This window comes from Procambarus clarkii, chromosome 5 (genome assembly GCF_040958095.1).
Source record: "Procambarus clarkii isolate CNS0578487 chromosome 5, FALCON_Pclarkii_2.0, whole genome shotgun sequence".
In the NCBI taxonomy this organism is placed as follows: domain Eukaryota; kingdom Metazoa; phylum Arthropoda; class Malacostraca; order Decapoda; family Cambaridae; genus Procambarus; species Procambarus clarkii.
This window is the reverse complement of record NC_091154.1, coordinates 48887299-48914359: the sequence shown is the minus strand read 5'-3', so window position 1 is coordinate 48914359 and position 27061 is coordinate 48887299. Positions and strand designations below refer to the sequence as shown.

At 45.7% G+C, this 27061-nt stretch overlaps 1 protein-coding gene across 1 annotated transcript in view; it reads left to right on the top strand.

Moving 5' to 3' along the window:
* The window catches only part of LOC138352104 (uncharacterized), a 190144-nt gene extending 163207 nt beyond the window's left edge, over nt 1-26937 (top strand). The window contains exons 2-3 of the mRNA XM_069304362.1: nt 1324-2099; nt 26812-26937. Coding sequence (XP_069160463.1) covers nt 1324-2099; nt 26812-26937 — 902 coding nt within the window. The remainder of the gene's footprint in view (nt 1-1323; nt 2100-26811) is intronic.
* The last annotated feature ends 124 nt before the right edge of the window (nt 26938-27061 follow it).

Below are 27061 nucleotides of genomic sequence, written 5' to 3'. Positions count from 1 at the left end.
CAAACAAGGGGCACTGAACTACAGGCCAGTGTCCTTAACTTGTATACCATGCAAGGTGACGGAGAAGATTGCCAGAAAAAACCTAGTAACACATCTGGAGAGAAGGGACTTCGTGACAACCCCTCAACATGGGTTCAGGGAGGGTAAATCTTGCCTTACAGGCTTAATAGAATTCTACGATCAGGTGACAAAGATTAAGCAAGAAAGAGAAGGATGGGCGGACTGCATTTTTTTGGACTGTCGGAAAGCCTTTGACACAGTACCCCGTAAAAGGCTGATGCATAAGCTGGAGAAACAGGCAGGAGTAACTGGTAGGGCGCTCCAGTGGATAAGGGAGTACCTAAGCAATAGGAAGCAGAGAGTTATAGTGAGGGGTGAGACCTCAGATTGGCGTGAAGTCACCAGTGGAGTCCCACAGGGCTCTGTGCTTGGACCAATCCTGTTTCTGATATACGTAAATGATCTCCCAGAGGGTATAGACTCATTCCTCTCAATGTTTCCTGACGACGCCAAAATTATGAGAAGGATTATGACAGAGGAGGACAGCTTGAAGCTTCAAGAAGACCTGGACAAGCTGCAGGAATGGTCGAACAAATGGTTGTTAGAGTTTAACCAAAGCAAATGTAATGTAATAAAGATAGGTGTAGGGAGCAGGAGACTTGATACAAGGTATCATTTGGGAGATGAAATGCTTCAAGAGTCAGAGAGAGAGAAAGACCTGGGGGTTGATATCACGCCAGACCTGTCCCCTGAAGCCCATATCAAGAGGATAACATCAGCGGCATATGCCAGGTTGGTTAACATAAGAACGGCCTTTAGAAACTTGTGTAAGGAATCTTTCAGAACATTATATACCACAAATGTCAGACCAATCCTAGAGTATGCGGCTCCAGCATGGAGTCCATATCTAGTCAAGCATAAGACTAAACTGGAAAAGGCTTACTCGGCAAGCTTAGAAAAGGATTCTTTCCATTAACGTTTTTTATACCGTTTTTAAACTTTATGAAAATATCCTGCCCACCTAACCTATTAGAGGACCCTTAGCTTACTGTCGTTGAAAAAAAAATCCAAAACTTATATTCAATTTTTTTTTTCATTTTCAAATTACGTCCATATTCGGTCATACGAGTAAACGGCCAAAAGCGACGTTCTTTTAAGAGGAGAGGTTGACGCGGGATAAAGTCAAGTGTTGTTGTACAATTAATAGACAAAAAAAATCAATCGATTCTATTGTTAATGCTGTTGTTAGTGATAGCGTCTTTTGTTGTTGTTAGTGATGGTGTTGTTCTTGCTGTACTCCTGTTGTTTCTGGTGATGCTCCAGCTGTTGTTGATGACAATACTGGTGATGCTCCTGCTGTTGTTGATGACAATACTGGTGATGTAACTGCTGTTGTTGATGACAATACTGGTGATGTAACTGCTGTTGTTGATGACAATACTGGTGATGTAACTGCTGTTGTTGATGACAATACTGGTGATGTAACTGCTGTTGTTGATGACAATACTGGTGATGCTCCAGCTGTTGTTGATGACAATACTGGTGATGCTCCTGCTGTTGTTGATGACAATACTGGTGATGTAACTGCTGTTGTTGATGACAATACTGGTGATGTAACTGCTGTTGTTGATGACAATACTGGTGATGCTCCAGCTGTTGTTGATGACAATACTGGTGATGCTCCTGCTGTTGTTGATGACAATACTGGTGATGCTCCTGCTGTTGTTGATGACAATGCTGGTGATGCTCCTGCTGTTGTTGATGACAATACTGGTGATGCTCCTGCTGTTGTTGATGACAATACTGGTGATGTAACTGCTGTTGTTGATGACAATACTGGTGATGCTCCTGCTGTTGTTGATGACAATGCTGGTGATGCTCCTGCTGTTGTTGATGACAATACTGGTGATGCTCCTGCTGTTGTTGATGACAATACTGGTGATGTAACTGCTGTTGTTGATGACAATACTGGTGATGCCCCTGCTGTTGTTGATGACAATACTGGTGATGCTCCTGCTGTTGTTGATGATACTGCTGTTGTTATTGGAGCTGCAGCTGTTGTTGATGGCAGTGATGCTGTTGACGCTGTCGTTGCTGTTGTACTGTTGTGGATATCTTTGTTTTGTTGTTGTTGGTGGCACTGATGTTGGTGTTGATGATCCTACTGCTGTTGTTGTTATGTAATTGAAAATGAAATAAGTCTATATATATATATATATATATATATATATATATATATATATATATATATATATATATATATATATATATATATATATATATATATATATATATATATACACAAAGAGATGAAGTAGCTCAAACACAACACACAATACACAAAACCCACACACAACACCACACACAACACCTCACAACACCACACACAACACAACACACAACACCACACACAACACCACACAACACCTTACACAACACCACACACAACACCACACACAACACCTCACAACACCACACACAACACCTCACAACACCACACACAACACCACACACAACACAACACACAACACCACACAACACCACACACAACACCACACAACACCTTACACAACACCACACACAACACCACACACAACACCACTCAACACAACACACAACACCACACACAACACAACACACAACACACAACACCACACACAACACCACACACATCACCTCACAACACCACACACAACACCACACACAACACCACACACAACACCACACACAACACCACTCAACACAACACACAACACCACACACAACACAACACACAACACCACACAACACACAACACAACACACAACACAACACACAACACAACACACACAACACCACACACAACACCACACACAACACACAACACCACACACAACGCCACACACAACACCACTCAACACCACACACAACACCACACACAACACCACACACAACACCATACACAACACCACACACAACACAACACACAACACAACACACAACACAACACACACAACACCACACACAACACCACACACAACACCACTCAACACAACACACAACACCACACACAACACAACACACAACACCACACACAACACAACTCAACACAACACACAACACCACACACAACACAACACACAACACACAACACCACACACAACACCACACACATCACCTCACAACACCACACACAACACCACACACAACACCACACACAACACCACACAACACCTTACACAACACCACACACAACGCCACACACAACACCACACACAACACCAAACACAACACCACACACAACAACACCACACAACACCACACACAACACCACACACAACACCACACACAACACCACACTCAACACAACACACAACACCAAACACAACACCACACACAACACCACACACAACACCACACAACACCACACACAACACTACACACAACACCACACACAACACTACACACAACACCACACACAACACAACACAACACCACACAACACCGCACACAACACCACACACAACACCACACACAACACCACACACAACATCACACACAACACAACACAACACCACACAACACCGCACACAACACCACACACAACACCACACACAACACCACACACAACACCAGACACAACACCACACACAACACCACACAACACCACACAACACCACACACAACACCACACAACACCACACACAACACCTCACAACACCACACACAACACCACACAACGCCACACACAACACCACACACAACACCACACAACACCACACACAACACCACACACAACACCACACAACACCACACACAACACCACACACAACACCACAGACAACAACACACAACACCACACAGCACCTCACAACAACACACAACACCACACAACACCACACACAACACCCCACACAACACCACACAAAACCCCACACAACACACAACACCACACACAACACCACACACAACACCACACTCAAAACCCCACACAACACACAACACCACACACAACACCACACACAACACCACACACAACACCCCACACAACACACAACACCACACACAACACCACACAACACCCCACACAACACCACACACAACACCACACAACACACAACACCACACAACACCACACACAACACCACACACAACACCACACACAACACCACACAACACCACACACAACACTACACACAACACCACACACAACACTACACACAACACCACACACAACACAACACAACACCACACAACACCGCACACAACACCACACACAACACCACACACAACACCACACACAACATCACACACAACACAACACAACACCACACAACACCGCACACAACACCACACACAACACCACACACAACACCACACACAACACCAGACACAACACCACACACAACACCACACACAACACCACACAACACCACACACAACACCACACAACACCACACAACACCACACACAACAAAACACACAACACAACACCACACAACACCACACAACACCGCACACAACACCACACAACACCGCACACAACACCACACACAACACCACACACAACACCAGACACAACACCACACACAACACCACACACAACACCACACAACACCACACACAACACCAAACAACACCACACACAACACCACACACAACACAACACCACACAACACCACACAACACCACACAACACCACACACAAGTACACACAACACCACACAACACCACACACAACACCACACACAACAACACACAACTCCACACACAACACCTCACAACACCACACACAACACCACACACAACACCACACAACACCAAACAACACTACACACAACATCACACACAACACAACACACAACACCACACAACACCGCACACAACACCACACAGCACCACACACAACACCACACAACACCACACACAACACCACACAACACCACACACAACACCACACAACACCACACACAACACCACACAACACCACACACAACACCACACAACACCACACACAACACCACACACAACATCACACACAACACCACACACAACACCACACACAACACCACACACAACACCACACAACACCACACACAACACTACACACAACATCACACACAACACCACACACAACACCACACACAACACCACACACAACACCACACACAACACCACACACAACACCACACACAACACCACACACAACACCACACAACACAACACACAACACCACACAACACCACACAACACCACACACAACACCACACACAACACCACACACAACACCACACACAACACCACACACAACACCACACACAACACCACACACAACACAACACACAACACCACACACAACACCACACACAACACCACACACAACACCACACACAACACCACACACAACACCACAACACCACACACAAAACCACACACAACACCACACACAACACCACACACAACACCACACAACACCACACACAACACCACACACAACACCACACACAACACCACACACAACACCACACACAACACCACACAACACCACACACAACACCACACACAACACCACACACAACACCACACACAACACCACACACAACACCACACAACACAACACACAACACCACACAACACCACACAACACCACACACAACACCACACACAACACCACACACAACACCACACACAACACCACACACAACACCACACACAACACCACACACAACACAACACACAACACCACACACAACACCACACACAACACCACACACAACACCACACACAACACCACACACAACACCACACACAAAACCACACACAACACCACACACAACACCACACACAACACCACACAACACCACACACAACACCACACACAACACCACACACAACACCACACTCAACACCACACACAACACCACACACAACACCACACACAACACCACACACAACACCACACACAACACCACACAACACCACACACAACACCACACACAACACCACACACAACACCACACACAACACCACACACAACACCACACACAACACCACACAACACCACACACAACACCACACACAACACCACACACAACACTACACACAACACCACAAACAACACCACACACAACACCAAACAACACCACACACAACACCACACTCAACACCACACACAACACCACACACAACACCACACACAACACCACACACAACACAACACACAACACCACACACAACACCACACACAACACCACACACAACACCACACACAACACCACACACAACACCACACACAACACCACACACAACACCACACACAACACCACACAACACCACACACAACACCACACACAACACTACACACAACACCACACACAACACCACAAACAACACCACACACAACACCAAACAACACCACACACAACACCAAACTCAACACCACACACAACACCACACACAACACCACACACAACACAACACACAACACCACACACAACACCACACACAACACAACACAACACAACACACACAACACCACAACACCACACACAACACCACACACAACACCACAAACAACACCACACACAACACTACACACAACACCACAACACCACAACACCACACAACACCACACAACACCACACACAACACCACACACAACACCACAACACCACACACAACACCACACACAACACCACACAACACCACACACAACACTACACACAACACCACACAACACCACACACAACACCACACACAACACCACACAACACTACACACAACACCACACACAACACCGCACACAACACCAGACACAACACCACACACAACACCAGACACAACACCATACACAACACCACACACAACACCACACAACACCACACACAACACCACACACAACACCACACAACACCACACACAACACCACACAACACCACACACAACACTACACACAACATCACACAGCACCCCACACAACACCACACACAACACCACACAACACCACACACAACACCACACACAACACCACACACAACACCACAAACAACACCACACAACACCACACACAACACCACACACAACACCACACAACACCACACACAACACCACACAACACACAACACACCACAAACAACACCACACAACACCACACACAACACCACACACAACACCACACACAACACCACACAACACCACACAACACCACACAACACCACACACAACACCACAGAACGCCACACACAACACCACACAACACACAACACACAACACACAACACCACACACAACACTACACAACACCACACACAACACCTCACAACACCACACACAACACCACACACAACACCACACACAACACCACACAACACACAACACCACACACAACACCACACACAACACCACACAACACACAACACCACACACAACACCACACACAACACCACACACAACACCACACACAACACCACACAACACACAACCCACAACAATACACACAACACCACACACATCACCTCACAACACCACACACAACACCACACACAACACCACACACAACACCTTACACATCACCTCACAACACCACACACAACACCACACAACACCACACAACACACAACACCACACACAACACCACACACAACACCACACACAACACAACACACAACACACAACACACAACACCACACACAACACCACACACATCACCTCACAACACCACACACAACACCACACACAACACCACACACAACACCTTACACATCACCTCACAACACCACACACAACACCACACACAACACCACACACAACACCACACACAACACCACACACAACACCACACAACACACAACACCACACACAACACCACACACAACACCACACAACACCACACACAACACCACACACAACACCACACACAACACCACACAACACCACACACAACACCACACAACACCTCACACAACACCACACACAACACCACACACAACACCACTCAACACCACACACAACACCACACACAACACCACACACAACACCACACAACACCACACACAACACCACACACAACACCACACACAGCACAACACACACAACACCACACACAACACCACACACAACACCACTCAACACAACACACAACACCACACACAACACAACACACAACACCACACACAACACAACTCAACACAACACACAACACCACACACAACACAACACACAACACACAACACCACACACAACACCACACACATCACCTCACAACACCACACACAACACCACACACAACACCACACTCAACACCACACAACACCTTACACAACACCACACACAACGCCATACACAACACCACACACAACACCAAACACAACACCACACACAACAACACCACACAACACCACACACAACACCACACACAACACCACACACAACACCACACTCAACACAACACACAACACCAAACACAACACCACACACAACACCACACACAACACCACACAACACCACACACAACACTACACACAACACCACACACAACACTACACACAACACCACACACAACACAACACAACACCACACAACACCGCACACAACACCACACACAACACCACACACAACACCACACACAACATCACACACAACACAACACAACACCACACAACACCGCACACAACACCACACACAACACCACACACAACACCACACACAACACCAGACACAACACCACACACAACACCACACAACACCACAAAACACCACACACAACACCACACAACACCACACACAACACCTCACAACACCACACACAACACCACACACAACACCACACAACACCACACACAACACCACACACAACACCACACAACACCACACACAACACCACACACAACACCACACAACACCACACACAACACCACACACAACACCACACACAACAACACACAACACCACACAGCACCTCACAACAACACACAACACCACACAACACCACACACAACACCCCACACAACACCACACAACACCCCACACAACACACAACACCACACACAACACCACACACAACACCACACACAACACCACACACAACACCCCACACAACACACAACACCACACACCACACCACACAACAACCCACACAACACCACACACAACACCACACAACACACAACACCACACAACACCACACACAACACCACACACAACACCACACACAACACCACACAACACCACACACAACACTACACACAACACCACACACAACACTACACACAACACCACACACAACACAACACAACACCACACAACACCGCACACAACACCACACACAACACCACACACAACACCACACACAACATCACACACAACACAACACAACACCACACAACACCGCACACAACACCACACACAACACCACACACAACACCACACACAACACCAGACACAACACCACACACAACACCACACACAACACCACACAACACCACACACAACACCACACAACACCACACAACACCACACACAACAAAACACACAACACAACACCACACAACACCACACAACACCGCACACAACACCACACAACACCGCACACAACACCACACACAACACCACACACAACACCAGACACAACACCACACACAACACCACACACAACACCACACAACACCACACACAACACCAAACAACACCACACACAACACCACACACAACGCAACACCACACAACACCACACAACACCACACAACACCACACACAACTACACACAACACCACACAACACCACACACAACACCACACACAACAACACACAACACCACACACAACACCTGACAACACCACACACAACACCACACACAACACCACACAACACCACACAACACTACACACAACATCACACACAACACAACACACAACACCACACAACACCGCACACAACACCACACAACACCACACACAACACCACACAACACCACACACAACACCACACAACACCACACACAACACCACACAACACCACACACAACACCACACAACACCACACACAACACCACACAACACCACACACAACACAACACACAACATCACACACAACACCACACACAACACCACACACAACACCACACACAACACCACACAACACCACACACAACACTACACACAACATCACACACAACACCACACACAACACCACACACAACACCACACACAACACCACACACAACACAACACACAACACCACACACAACACCACACACAACACCACACACAACACCACACACAACACCACACACAACACCACACACAACACCACACACAACACCACACACAACACAACACACAACACCACACACAACACCACACACAACACCACACACAACACCACACACAACACCACACACAACACCACACACAACACCACACACAACACCACACACAACACCACACACAACACCACACACAACACAACACACAACACCACACACAACACCACACACAACACCACACACAACACCACACACAACACCACACACAACACCACAACACCACACACAAAACCACACACAACACCACACACAACACCACACACAACACCACACAACACCACACACAACACCACACACAACACCACACACAACACCACACACAACACCACACACAACACCACACAACACCACACACAACACCACACACAACACCACACACAACACCACACACAACACCACACACAACACCACACAACACAACACACAACACCACACAACACCACACAACACCACACACAACACCACACACAACACCACACACAACACCACACACAACACCACACACAACACCACACACAACACCACACACAACACCACACACAACACCACACACAACACCACACACAACACCACACACAACACCACACACAACACCACTCAACACCACACACAAAACCACACACAACACCACACACAACACCACACACAACACCACACAACACCACACACAACACCACACACAACACCACACACAACACCACACTCAACACCACACACAACACCACACACAACACCACACACAACACCACACACAACACCACACAACACCACACACAACACCACACACAACACCACACACAACACCACACACAACACCACAAACAACACCACACACAACACCAAACAACACCACACACAACACCTCACACAACACCACACACAACACTACACACAACACCACAAACAACACCACACACAACACCACACAACACCACACACAACACCACACTCAACACCACACACAACACCACACACAACACCACACACAACACCACACACAACACAACACACAACACCACACACAACACCACACACAACACCACACACAACACCACACACAACACCACACACAACACCACACACAACACCACACACAACACCACACACAACACCACACACAACACCACACAACACCACACACAACACCACACACAACACCACACACAACACCACAAACAACACCACACACAACACCAAACAACACCACACACAACACCAAACTCAACACCACACACAACACCACACACAACACCACACACAACACAACACACAACACAACACACAACACCACACACAACACCACACACAACACAACACAACACCACACAGAACACCACAACACCACACACAACACCACACACAACACCACAAACAACACCACACACAACACTACACACAACACCACAACACCACACACAACACCACACACAACACCACACAACACCACACACAACACCACACAACACCACACACAACACCACACACAACACCACAACACCACACACAACACCACACACAACACCACACAACACCACACACAACACTACACACAACACCACACAACACCACACACAACACCACACACAACACCACACAACACTACACACAACACCACACACAACACCGCACACAACACCAGACACAACACCACACACAACACCAGACACAACACCATACACAACACCACACACAACACCACACAACACCACACACAACACCACACACAACACCAAACAACACCACACACAACACCACACAACACCACACACAACACTACACACAACATCACACAGCACCCCACACAACACCACACACAACACCACACAACACCACACACAACACCACACACAACACCTCACACAACACCACAAACAACACCACACAACACCACACACAACACCACACACAACACCACACAACACCACACACAACACCACACAACACACAACACACCACAAACAACACCACACAACACCACACACAACACCACACACAACACCACACAACACCACACAACACCACACAACACCACACACAACAACACACAACGCCACACACAACACCACACAACACACAACACACAACACACAACACCACACACAACACTACACAACACCACACACAACACCTCACAACACCACACACAACACCACACACAACACCACACACAACACCACACAACACACAACACCACACACAACACCACACACAACACCACACAACACCACACACAACACCACACACAACACCACACACAACACCACACAACACACAACCCACAACACCACACACAACACCACACACATCACCTCACAACACCACACACAACACCACACACAACACCACACACAACACCTTACACATCACCTCACAACACCACACACAACACCACACAACACCACACAACACACAACACCACACACAACACCACACACAACACCACACACAACACAACACACAACACACAACACACAACACCACACACAACACCACACACATCACCTCACAACACCACACACAACACCACACATAACACCACACACAACACCTTACACATCACCTCACAACACCACACACAACACCACACACAACACCACACACATTTCAGCTCTGGAGAGAGTCACACGTTGTGTCCGTAGGGTCCGCGAATAACATCAATTATCTCGAGACATTGAAGGGTCACCGAGACAAGAAACATAGTTTTTTGTCACAGAAGTGTACGCAAACGCAGTGATCAAGTGTATAGTGAGCTCCTACAGCGGTAGAGCAATTAAGAAACAAAAATAAGGCCGAGTGGCAAGATCAGTGTGTACCGTTGGGTCAGCCTAGCCACCCAGCCTAGCAGGACCTACGTTTTGTTTTGCTGAGTAATGTGTTGTGAAGCGGTTTGTAGCATACTTAGTGATTGATCCCCCGAAGTGTGTGCACCGTTTAGGATCGTATGCTAAGTGCACATAGTGGCTGACGACCAGTGAGGAAGATAGGAACGAATGTTACCAGGAGCACGTGGAGACAACAGTAGCACGTGGAGACAACAGTAGCACGTGGAGACAACAGTAGCACGTGGAGACAACATTGATACCAGAGAGAGGAGAGGGCAAGCGACCAACCCCGTCATAAGGACATCTCTTCAAACTCACCTAGGCGTGCTTGCTCGGGGTGAGCTGACGGTAGGTACCCCTCTCTAGGTCATCAATAAGGTGTACAGAGTGACTTAAAATACCTAATTTAAAGTAGGTCTCAATATCTCAAATATACAACTCCGTGGCTCACTTGGGTGGTACTTGGGTGGGGCTTGACACATGATACCCTGGTGACCGCTCACCATCTCACCCCACACCTTCCCACGCCTTACACTGCCCCAAGACACCCCCCTACCCCTCCCCCTATACACAAACACCCCCGCACCCAACACACACACACACACACACACGCACACGCACACGCGCACACACGCACACGCACACACACGCACACGCACACGCACACACGCACACGCACGCACACAAAGACACACACGGACACACACACACGCACACACACACGCACATACAGACACACACACAGACACACACACACACACACACACACACACACACACACACACACAGGTCAAGCGGGATGGTAAGACAACAGAATGAAGCTGGAGGAGAGGGACTGGACGAGTCATTCATGGAGATGATTGCTAAGGCATGGAAGGAAGTCAGTGGGGAATTGAAGGACCTGAGGGAAACTATATGTAAGCTGCAGATAGAACTAAGTGCAGCACAAGAGGAGATAAAAAGCCTAAAAACAGGCCCTCCTCAGACTCTGGCCCAGGGGACCAACCCCCAGGTGCCAGGAGATGTAGCTATGGCAGGGACCCCTACAATTGGCCCAACCTTTGCTGAAATGCTCAAGAGCCCAGGAGCAATGTCCACAGTCAAGGATGTTGTAATGAAAGCAGTAACCTCACAGGAGGCAGCTAGATGCACAAGCCAGCTAATGGAAAGGAAAAGAGCTGTAGTAGTGGTAGGTGTGAAGGAACAAGAGGGCTCCACAAGGGAGGAAACGAGGACTAAAGACAAAGCTGCAGTGGCAGGGATATTAAAGGAGATAGGAATGGAAGGGGCTGAACGAGACATAGAACAGTTTTTCCGGATTGGCCAGTACAACAGAGACAAAAAAAGATTGATCAAGGTAGTATTCAAGAGCGAGGACATCAAAGAGGACATTCTAGTAAGGAAGAACAAACTGAGGCATGCAAGGAACTACAAAGAGGTATATGTTCAGAGGGACATGACCAGAGACGAGATAGTAAGGGCAGCAGATGCAAGGAAAAGGCGCAAGGAGAGGGAAGAGAGCCAGGGAACCTCAGCCTCCACCCCAGCAATCCCAGAGGGGAGTGGGGAACCCCAATCCAGCAACCCAGGAACCCCAGGGGGGAATGCAACACCCCAGTCCACCACCCAATAGGGCCCTCTCTACCCCCCAGCACAAACCCTTCCTTGCCCCTGCATAATGCCCATCATGAAACCCAAATCCTCCCCCTCCCCTTACCCCAAGTAGCCCCTGCTTTCCCAACCCCTGGTCTTCTCCCTGCCCCAAGCAGGCCTGAGCAAGACCAAAGCCCTCTATCCCCCACTCCACCTCCCTCCAAACCCCTGTCAACTACACCGCAGGAGGGCGTGCCCTCTCCCCAAGCAATCCCTGCTCCCTCACCCCCAGGACTTCTTCCTGACCCAAGCAGGCCTGAGGAAGACCTAAGCCCTCCACCCCCCACCCCACCTCCCCCTGAACCCCTGGCAACTACCTCACAGGAGGAGGAGCCTACCCAAGTAGCAAGGACCATAGAACAACCTCCTACACTTGTAGGGAGTGTGGGTGAAATTGGATATAAGAAAGTGAGCTTCAAGGTAATGTACTCAAACATTGATGGGATTACCAATAAAGCAAGTGAACTGGCAGAAAGGGTGCAAGAAGAAAACCCTGATGTAATAGGACTAACAGAAACAAAATTGTCAGGAGTCATAACAGATGCTGTGTTTCCAAAGGACTACTATATAGTAAGGAAAGAGAGGGAAGGGAGAGGAGGTGGAGGAGTGGCCCTGCTGATAAGGAAGGACTGGAGTTTTGATGAGATGGAAATTCCGGGCTGTGACGGATTCAGAGATTACATAACAGGAACTATAACAATGGGTGGACCTAAGATAATAGTGACAGTCATTTACAACCCTCCCCTAAATGACAGAAGACCTAGACAGGAGTTTGATAGGAACAACATGGCAACTATTAATATAATAGAGAGAGCAGCTTCAGTTGCCTGCAGGAATGGCTCAAGACTCTTAATCATGGGTGATTTCAACCATGGAAAGATAGACTGGGAGAATGGGGACCCACATGGTGGTGCAGATACGTGGCGAGCTAAACTCTTGGAAGTGGCAACAAGGAATTTTCTGAGCCAGCATGTCAAAGAACCCACAAGAATGAGAGGCAATGATGAACCAGCTAGACTCGACTTAATATTCACCCTAAATGAGTCAGAAATAAGGGAAGTCAAAGTTGAAGCCCCCATAGGAATGAGTGACCACAGTGTACTGACCTTTGAGTACTTGGTGGAGGTAGGGATAACCTATCCAAGGATGGGAGTGGAGGGGAAAAGACTGAATTACCGAAGAGGAAAATATGACGAGATGAGGAACTTCCTAATGGGAATACCATGGGAAACAGAACTTAGAGACAAGAATGTGCAGGTCATGATGGATATTGTCACCCAAAAGTGCCAGGAAGCTGCAGACAGGTTTATCCCCGTCCAAAAGGAGAAAAACGAAAAACAACAGAAAAACCCATGGTTCAACCAGGAATGTAAGGTAGCGAAACAACTGAGTAAAAGAACATGGAGAAACTACAGAAATAACAGAACACCAGAGAGCAGGGAGAGGTACCAGAGGGCCAGAAATGAGTACATCAGAGTGAGGAGGGAAGCAGAGAGACAGTTTGAAAATGACATCGCGAGTAAAGCCAAGACCCAACCAAAGCTGCTCCACAGCCATATCAGGAGGAAAACAGCAGTGAAGGAACAAGTGATGAAGCTGCGGAAAGGGGAGAACAGATACACAGAGAATGACAAGGAGGTGTGTGAAGAACTCAACAAGAGATTCCAGGAGGTCTTCACAATAGAACAAGGAGAAGCCCCTGCACTAAATGAGGAGGCGGCAACCTTGGAAACCTTGGAGGAATTTGACCTCACCAGTGATGAGGTCAAAAGGTGTCTGCTGGAGCTAGATGTGACAAAGGCTGTTGGGCCTGATAGAATCTCACCATGGATACTAAAGGAAGGTGCAGAAGCACTAAGTGTGCCACTCTCTATGGTGTATAACAGGTCACTGGAAACAGGAGACTTACCAGAAAGTTGGAAGACAGCTAACGTGGTCCCAATATACAAAAAGGGTGACAGGCAAGAGGCACTGAATTACAGGCCAGTTTCCTTAACTTGTATACCATGCAAGGTGCTGGAGAAGATCGTGAGGAAAAGGCTCGTAGAGCATCTGGAGGGAAATAACTTTGTAACGCACCACCAACATGGGTTCAGAGATGGTAAATCGTGCCTCACAGGGTTAATAGAATTTTATGACCAGGCAACGAAAATTAGGCAGGAAAGAGAAGGGTGGGCCGACTGCATTTTCCTGGATTGCCAAAAAGCCTTCGACACAGTACCCCATAAAAGGCTGTTAAAAAAGTTGGAGCAACAGGCAGGAGTAAAAGGGAAGGTGCTCCAGTGGATAAGGGAGTACTTAAGCAACAGGAAACAGCGAGTAACGGTGAGGGGGAAGACATCAGAGTGGCGAGATGTCACCAGCGGAGTCCCACAGGGCTCAGTACTTGGACCCATCCTGTTTCTAATATATGTGAACGATCTTCCAGAGGGTATAGACTCATTCCTCTCGATGTTTGCTGATGATGCAAAAATTATGAGAAGAATCAAGACGGATGAAGATAGGCAGAGACTACAGGATGACCTGGATAAACTGGAGGAATGGTCTAGAAAATGGCTGCTGAAGTTCAACTCTGGAAAGTGTAAGGTGATGAAATTAGGCGAAGGGAGCAGGAGGCTGAACACAAGGTATCATCTGGGAGGGGAAATCCTGCAAGAATCAAATAGAGAGAAGGATCTGGGGGTTGATATCACACCGAACCTGTCCCCAGAGGCCCACATCAAAAGAATATCATCAGCGGCATATGCTAGACTGGCCAACATAAGAACTGCCTTCAGAAACTTGTGTAAGGAATCTTTCAGAACCCTGTATACCACTTATGTAAGACCAATCCTGGAGTATGCAGCTCCAGCCTGGAGTCCATACCTAGTTAAACACAAGACAAAGTTAGAGAAGATTCAGCGGTATGCCACCAGGCTCGTCCCGGAACTGAGAGGATTGAGCTACGAGGAAAGGCTAAAGGAGCTGAACCTCACATCCCTGGAAAACAGAAGAGTAAGGGGAGACATGATAACCACCTACAAAATTCTCAGGGGAATTGACAGGGTGGACAAAGACAAACTCTTCAGCACGGGTGGGACACGAACAAGGGGACACAGGTGGAAACTTAGTACCCAGATGAGCCACAGAGACGTTAGAAAGAATTTTTTCAGTGTCAGAGTAGTTAATAAATGAAATGCACTAGGAAGTGATGTGGTGGAGGCTGACTCCATACACAGTTTCAAATGTAGGTATGATAGAGCCCAGTAGGCTCAGGAATCTGTACACCAGTTGATTGACAGTTGAGAGGCGGGACCAAAGAGCCAAAGCTCAACCCCCGCAAGCACAATTAGGTGAGTACAATTAGGTGAGTACACACACACACACACACACACACACACACACACACACACACACACACACACACACACACACACACACACACACACACACACACACACACACACACACACACACACAAACACACACACACACACACACACACACACACACACACACACACACACACACACACACACACACACACACACACACACACACACACACACACACACACACACACACACACCTCGTAGGGGGCCTCGTAGCCTGGTGGATAGCGCACAGGATTCGTAATTCTGTGGCGCGGGTTCGATTCTCGCACGAGGCAGAAACAAATGGGCAAAGTTTCTTTCACCCTAAGTGCCCCTGTTACCTAGCAGTAAATAGGTACCTGGGAGTTAGTCAGCTGTCACGGGCTGCTTCCTGGGGTGTGTGTGTGTGTGGTGCGGAGAAAAAAAAAAAAAAAAAAAAAAAAAAAAAAAAAAAAAAAAAAAAAAAAAAAGTAGTTAGTAAACAGTTGATTGACAGTTGAGAGGCGGGCCGAAAGAGCAAAGCTCAACCCCCGCAAAAACACAACTAGTAAACACAACTAGTAAACACACACACACACACACACACACACACACACACACACACACACACACACACACACACACACACACACACACATATATACGCAGGTAGCCTGGTGGATAGCGCGCAGGACTCGTAATTCTGTGTCACGGGTTCAATTCCCGCACCAGGCAGAAACAAATGGGCAAAGTTTCTTTCACCCTGACTGCCCTTGTTACCTAGCAGTAAATATATATATAGGTACCTTTGAGTTAATCAGCTGTCAGGGGCTGCTTCCTGGTGTGTGTGTGTGGTGTGAAAAAAAAGTAGTTAGTAAACAGTTTATTGGCAGTTGAGAGGCGGGCCGAAAGAGCAAAGCTCAACCCCCCCTACTAGGTGAATACACACAAACACACACAGAGGTATGTGTTCAGAGGTATGCCACTAAACTAGTCCCAGAACTAAGAGGCATGAGTTACGAGGAAAGGCTGCGGGAAATGCACCTTACGACACTGGAAGACAGAAGAGTGAGGGGAGACATGATCACTACCTACAAAATCCTCAGAGAAATGGACAGGGTAGACAAGGATAAACTATTCATCACTGGTGGCACGCGAACAAGGGGACACGGTGGAAACTAAGTACCCAAATGAACCACAGGGACGTTAGAAAGAACTTTTTCAGTGTCAGAGTAGTTAACAGGTGGAATGCATTAGGCAGAGATGTGGTGGAGGCGGATTCCATACACAGCTTTAAATGTAGATATGATAGAGCCCAATAGGCTCAGGAATCTGTACACCAGTTTATTGACAGTTGAGAGGCGGGACCAAAGAGCCAAAGCTCAACCCCACAAGCACAATTAAGTGAGCACAATTAGGTGAACACACACACGTTATACATATTTTATACGTTTCAAAGACGACTTTAAATAAATAGTTACAGATCTGCTACCAAATAAATACGTCAGTAAACATTTTGTGTTAACTGAGTTACCGCTTTCGTTACCTTCCACTCAGCTTGAATCTGCCATCTCGTGCTTTCCTGCTGACCCGGTTTCCCTTCTTCCCTGTTCCAGGGCTCTCCCAGGTTGTCTGCAGGGTTATTAGGTGTAGCCAGCCTGCGGTTCATCCTCTTGCCCAGGACGGTCACAAATTTGCTGCTTAAGCTGCCGGTTTTCGTAATATGTTTTGGGCTAACATTCCCAAGTGTTGAGAAGTGTTCAAACGTCATCAGTGGTGAGTCATGTATAAACCTGGATTATACCTGGACCTGAATGGGGCTCTGGGGGGGTTTCTACTCCCCAAGCCAAGCCTGGGGTCAGGCTTGCCTTGTGAGAGCTTGGTCCAACAAGCTGTTGCTTGAAGCAGCCCGCAAGCTTACATAGCTACCACAACCTGGTTGATCCAGCACTTCTTGAAGAAAACTATATATTTTTTCTTGAAGATGTCCACGTTTGTTCTGGCAATATTTCGTATACTTGCTGGGAGGATGCTGAACAACTGCGGACTTCTGATGTTTATACAGTTCTCTCTAATTGTGCCTATGGCACCCCCTGCTCTTCACTGGTTCTATTCTGCATTTTCTTTCATGTCGTTCACTCCAGTATGTTGTTAGTTTACTGTGTAGATTTGAGACCTGGCCCTCCAGTATTTTCCAGGTGTATATTATTGGATATCTATCTCGTCTTCTTTCTAGAGAGTATATTTGGAGAGCTTTGAGACGATCCCAATAATTTAGGTGCTTTATCATATCTATGTATGCTGTATATGTTCTCTGTATTCCCTCTATTTCAGCAATCCCTCCTGCTCTGAAAGAGGGGGGGGGAGTATGTGTTCAGGGGTTCACTGAAAATAGAATCGTGCCGAAGCCTTGGTATTTCATTTGTTTCTTTATTGTCATCTGTGAAAGTTCCATCACCCTTACGCAAAGGCTGGATATGGGTTTTGTTCTAGTTTTTTCATAAAAAAAAAGTATTTCGGATTCCTCTATTTTACTTATGGCTTTTTTGCTCTCTTTGCCTCTATTGAATAGTATATGATTCCTGCAGCCTTACCCTAATCATTTCTATTTCCCTACATAGCCGTCCTTATTATTGTTAGGATAGAGTGGTCAAGTGTTTGAGTTAAGATGCTCTGCTATTTGTTTTAGTCACCTATGGTGGGAGCGCCATTCTCGTCCCAGTTCAAATCTTTTATTTTTTTCTTAGTGGTATATGTACCTGTTACATAAGTGTGTGCTCTGTTGGGTCTTTATTTAGGTAATTATTTCTCCTCTATATATATATTCCTTGTCTCCTCTCTCTCTGTTTATTTCTCTCTCTCTTTATTTTTCCTACTCTCTATCTCTTTCTCTCCTCTCTCTCCTCTTTCTCTTCTCGCTTTCTTCTCTCTCCTCTTTCTCTTCTCGCTTTCTTCTCTCTCCTCTTCTCTCTCTTATTTATATTCCCTTCCTCTCTCTTTCTCCTTATTTCTCCTTCTCTCTCTTTCTCTCCTCTCCTTATTTCTCCTTCTCTCTCTTTCTCTCCTCTCTATATTTCTCATCTCTCCTTCTTTCTCTTCTATCTAAAAATCGTATGTACAAATTCTTCAAAATACGTGTATAAACGTAATTTAAAACATGAGTAAAACAATCAAATGGCGTTTTTAGAACATTTTGAAAACGAGAAAATGTTTGTTTGGAAACTCGCCTTAACATTGACAAAAACTTTTATATTTTATTTGATAATAAATCCTCAGATCAAATTATGCTACGAATTAACAATATCCAAATTAGTAACAAAGTAGATGGTAAATTCCTTGGTGTCCTCATAGATAACAAGCTGAATTTCCAGGGACACATTCTAAAGATAGCAAAAAAAAGGTCCTAAACAGTATTAGAAAACTACTCGAAATGCTGTGCGTACTAGTGGCTTTACAAGAATGTAAACACATCATGCTATGTACTCTTATAAACCCAATGTACCTTCTTGTATATAAATAAATAAATAAGTTGGCATTCTTTCTAAGATCAGATATTATGTACCTCGCCCTGCCCTGGTGACGCTCTATCACTCTTTCATCTATCCTTATCTCTATTATGGTGTTTGTGCTTGGGGTTCTACTACCCCAAATCATCTACGTTCTCTAATTACTCAACACAAAGCTGCTATTAGAACAATATCAAAATCTGGCCCCAGGCAGCACTCGGTACTCTTACTTAAATCATTGAATATGTTAGATATTAAGTCACTGCACATCCTCTCATGTGTACTCTTATATATTTTAAAATCTGAACTGTGATGTCAATCCTGACCTTAAAAGCTTCCTAGAAGGTTGTAACAGAATCCATGAGCAACACACCAGAAACAAAGGCCTTTTTGATATTCCAGGAGTACGACGTCACCAAACTAGAAATGCTCTACAAATCAAGGAACCCAGACTGTGGAATGACCTTCCCAATCATATCAAAGACAGTACCTCTCTCAACCAGTTTAGGAGAAAATCTAAGTACTTCCTAATAAACTCCATGTAACCTACCTTTCCCCCTAAATGTCAACCTATGTCTTGCTATTTTCAAACAATACTGTTTGTTGACGAACTTGATAAACTGCTGATACCCGACATGCATAAACTTATAGAAAATTGTAGTCCTCAGTTCATTTAGTTAAAATTACTTCTGTTGTTCTATCCATCATGTAATTAATATCGTTCTTTTTTCCCTTTTCAATTCAATTTATGCTTTGATCTCAATTAGTTTTAAATTTTAGTCTGTGTTTTCCCCCCACACCTTGCCCGAAACGCTGTGCGTACTAGTGGCTTTAGGCCTAGCATGTACTAGCTCTATCTAGAAATCCAACATTATGTTTGTAAATCATCTTGTATGTATTTTTACCTGAATAAACGTTTGACTTTAATTTGCGTGTTTTTACTCCTTAATCTATAGATATTTTAACAAATAGATTCTATTAGATATATCATATCTAATTATATATAGAAATAGAAATCTATAGAAATTAGATATATCATATCTAATATTATATATAACTAAGCTACTACTGAGTACCGTGTTTGAGCCAACTGTCACCCACAGGTGGGGATAACTTAGTTAAACAACATATAAATGATCCACACTTATTGACTTAAGCTATGCTGTACTGTTGTCCAGCTGCCAGTCATCTTTGCATCTTTTTAAATTTTTACAGATATTATGGGAGATTTATAGATTGATTGATTGATGAAGATTAAGCCACCCAAAAGGTGGCACGGGCATGAATAGCCCGTAAGTGGTGGCCCTTTTTAAGCCATTACCAGTATCAAGAGCTGATACTGGAGATCTGTGGAGGTGCGAATGCACCCTGCATGACGGGAGATGTCTCCCTTATGAATGTGTTAAGATGAAGATGAAGCCACCCAAAAGGTGGCACAGGCATGAATAGCTCGTAAGTGGTGGCCCTTTTGAGCCATCTCCAGTATCAATAGATGATACTGGAGATCTGTGGAGGTGCGACTGCACCCTGCGTGACGGGAGATGTCTCCTGGACCAAATGGTGAGATTTATAGCTTAAATGCTTTAAAAATATTAAAAGAGAAAAGTATTATATTTAAACAATGTTAAATTAGTTTACTGAAAAGTTTTATAATATGTAATTTATTTAATATTTTAAAATTATTCTAAGATTTTTATATAAATATTTTAAGAAATTTCTAAAAAAAATTAATTTTTTATATATCATCAGTTTGCTTATTAATTTGTTTTTTAAATATATTTTTAACACTAATAATTAAACATTTAGTTTCTTCTTGTTTTTAAAGAAATATTTTTATGTTTACTTTCTTCTGTACAGAAATTTCAAATCATCTGTGGCTTTCATTTTCTATGTTGCTTTACAGGGGTAACTTCTCTGTTTGCAAAATATCTACCAACGAATCTTAATTCAAGTTTTAAAAGCTTAAAGCTTACAACTACTGAATAGACTTATTTTGGGAAAACATTTAAAATAAAATTGGATGATGTGACTTTCATAGACTAAATACATTGCATAATAATGGTTTTAGGCATTGTATGTACAATGCTATCTATCTATAAATTCATCATTGTTTGTATCACACCTTGTATGTATGTACTTTACCTGAATAAACATTTGAATTTGAATTTTAATCTTAATTTTAATAACATTTATGATTTACAAGAAACTTGGGATCGGTAGTACAGTTGGATTCATTCCCGACTTACACTCCGGAGTCCCAAGGCGGGACAGAAATGGTTGGAGACGTTTCCTGTCACCAAACTCGTCTGTTCACCCTGCAGTAAACAAGTACCTCTGAGTTAGGCAACTTTTTATGTGTTGCCTGCTGTGGAAGCTCAGTAGTTCATCCTTAAGGGGCCGGGACACTTAAAAACATTCGAATTTAATAAAAATTACTTGAAAATGTTATACAAATGTCCAATTATTTGGCAACAGCGCCGTGAAAAATTTCATTCCAATATGTTATGAAATATATTTCATATGTATATTTGATGAAATCGTAAGAAGCTAGGCCGCCATCTGACTGAAGATAATCAGGCCCCAGAGGTGGAAAATCGGCCCCTAAGAGAAGACATTGTAGTGTATTATAAAAATACATTCAGTCAGGCTTACAAGAAGGATGAGAAGGCGATAGGAGACATAAATGACAGGAATTGCAAACCTTGCAGTAAAAACGCAAGGATGGGACCAATCATTTATTATAACAACTCTCGTACATCTTCCCTCATTATGATAAATAACATCTCGGCCTTCTCTGACAAACTGAGGTGTACCAATGTAGTGTATCATTACAAATGCAACTCTGGAGACTGGGCACTCGGAAATATAAGTTAAATTGGACACACGACGAATACATTGACCCTTCACCGTTCTCAACGAATAAGGGGGTTTAGGTGAATCGTAGAGTGAGGTGTTCCCACGCGTATATATGTATAGATTTCTCCTTGTAAGCCACCATCTGGTCACCACTTGGTCCGGGAGACATCTCCCGTCACGCAGGGTGCAGTTGCACCTCCACAGATCTCCAGTATCATCTATTGATACTGGTGATGGCTCAAAAGGGCCACCACTTACCAATTCATGCCCGTGCCACCTATTGGGTGGCTTCATCTTCATCTTAACACAAGGGAGGGATGTCAAGGGAGACATCTCCCATCATGCAGGGTGCATTCGCACCTCCACAGATCTCCAGTATCAGCTCTTGATACTGGTAATGGCTTAAAATGGCCACCACTTACGGGCTATTCATGCCCGTGCCACCTTTTGGGTGGCTTAATCTTCATCATCATCATCTTGTAAGCCGACCATCTGGTCACCACTTGGTCCGGGAGACATCTCCCGTCACGCGGGGTGCAGTCGCACCTCCACTGATCTCCAGTATCAGCTCTTGATACTGGTAATGGCTCAAAAGGGCCACCACTTACGGGCTATTCATGCCCGTGCCACCTTTTGGGTGGCTTAATCTTCATCAATCAATCAATCTTGTAAGCCACGGGAGACATCTCCCGTCCACGAGGCTAACCATAGCCCGTGCTTCTTGCCCCGCTCCTGTGCCAGGTAAGTTACGGGCTCACCATAGCCCGTGCTACTTGGATCTTGTTCCAAGTAGCTGAATCTCTAACAACAACAACCTTGTAAGCCACAGAGACGGCACCACTCCCGTGCCAGGTAAGTCCACAACGGGCTCACCATAGCCCGTGCTACTTGGAACTTATTGTTCCAAGTAGCGAATCTTAAACAACAAACACCTTGTAAGCCCAATGGGGAGGCCGTGCTTCTTGCCCCGCTCCTGTGCCAGGTAAGTTACGGGCTCACCATAGCCCGTGCTACTTGGAACTTTTAGTTCCCAGTAGCTGAATCTTGAACAACAACAACAACCTTGTAAGCACCACCGGAGATGTTGTCCCGTCACACAGGGTGCAGTCGCACCTCCACAGATCTCCAGTATCAGCTCTTGATACTGGTAATGGCTCAAAAGGGCCACCACATACGGGCTATTCATGCCCGTGCCACCTTTTGGGTGGCTTAATCTTCATCAATCAATCAATCTTGTAAGCACAGCCCCCACAGCACCGCTCCTGTGCCAGGTAAGTCCACTACGGGCTCACCATAGCTCGTGCTACTTGCCACGCTCCTGTGCCAGGTAAGTTACGGGCTCACCATAGCCCGTGCTACTTGGAACTTGTTCCGAGTAGCTGAATCTGTAACAACAACAACAACCTTGTAAGCATCACCATTTGGTCCACGGGAGACATCTCCCGTCATGCAGGGTGCAGTCGCACCTCCACAGATCTCCAGTATCAGCTCTTGATACTGGTAATGGCTCAAAAGGGCCACCACTTACGGGCTATTCATGCCCGTGCCACCTTTCGGGTGGCTTAATCTTTATCAATCAATCAATCTTGTAAGCATATACAGTCAGTCAGATCAGTGATCGACTATACCGCACCTGCACTCTCAAGTCTATCACGCCAACAGTGGAAAAAACTTGAAGTTGCCCAAAACAATGTTATGAGAGCCGCACTGGGAGCCCCCATGTGGACCAGGCTTGAAACTCTTAGACTAGAGACGGGTTTGCCCTCTCTTCAAGAAAGAATATCACAAATAACAGCTGCAATTATCAGTAAGATAATTATTTCTCCTGATCCAATCCCAGTACGGCAGGCCTTGGTGGTTGGACTTGGCCAAAACAATGGAAACTTTTGGGCTGCCAGAGCAGATAATGTCCTAAATAGATTATATTTAAACAGCATGATTCTTGATAGAGAGGGTGATCAACCACACCCAAACTACACTTCTTCCGCACCATGGGAAGAGCCTACTTTCAAAATAGTAATAGAAAGTCTCCCAATGAAAAAGGCTGCTTATGATCCAACAATCCTCAGGCGCATTATAGAAAAGCAAATGTATAGCATTGCAGTAGCCGGAGCCACCCACATCTTCACAGACGGATCGGTGGACACAGGATAGCCAGCAGAGTGCTGGCTCTGCTCTTTGCACGCCAGCGTACAGGCATACTGGAGACTGGGAGGACTAGTATCATCAACCCAAACTGAGCTGTTTGCCATTGTAGCGAGTTAATCTTATACTCGCTCCATTATCTCATTATCTTAATAGCATAACTAATTACAGAAGCTATAATTCTATCCCTATTTACAGGTAACGGTTTTTCCACCCTCCTATTTTACTGTGAGGTGTAGTAACAATCGACCCAAGACCTACAGCTTCGACACAGAGCAGGCAGCAGACTACGACTTCATCCAGCTACAACGCTCTCCCACATAGAGCTCCGCGACTCCGGCCACACTCAGCTCTCTGCTCTGCTCCAGGCTTCGTCACAACGTCTACGACACTGCTGTATCCAGGACTACTAAATAAACTCACTAAACACTGTTGTTACGACCCTGGG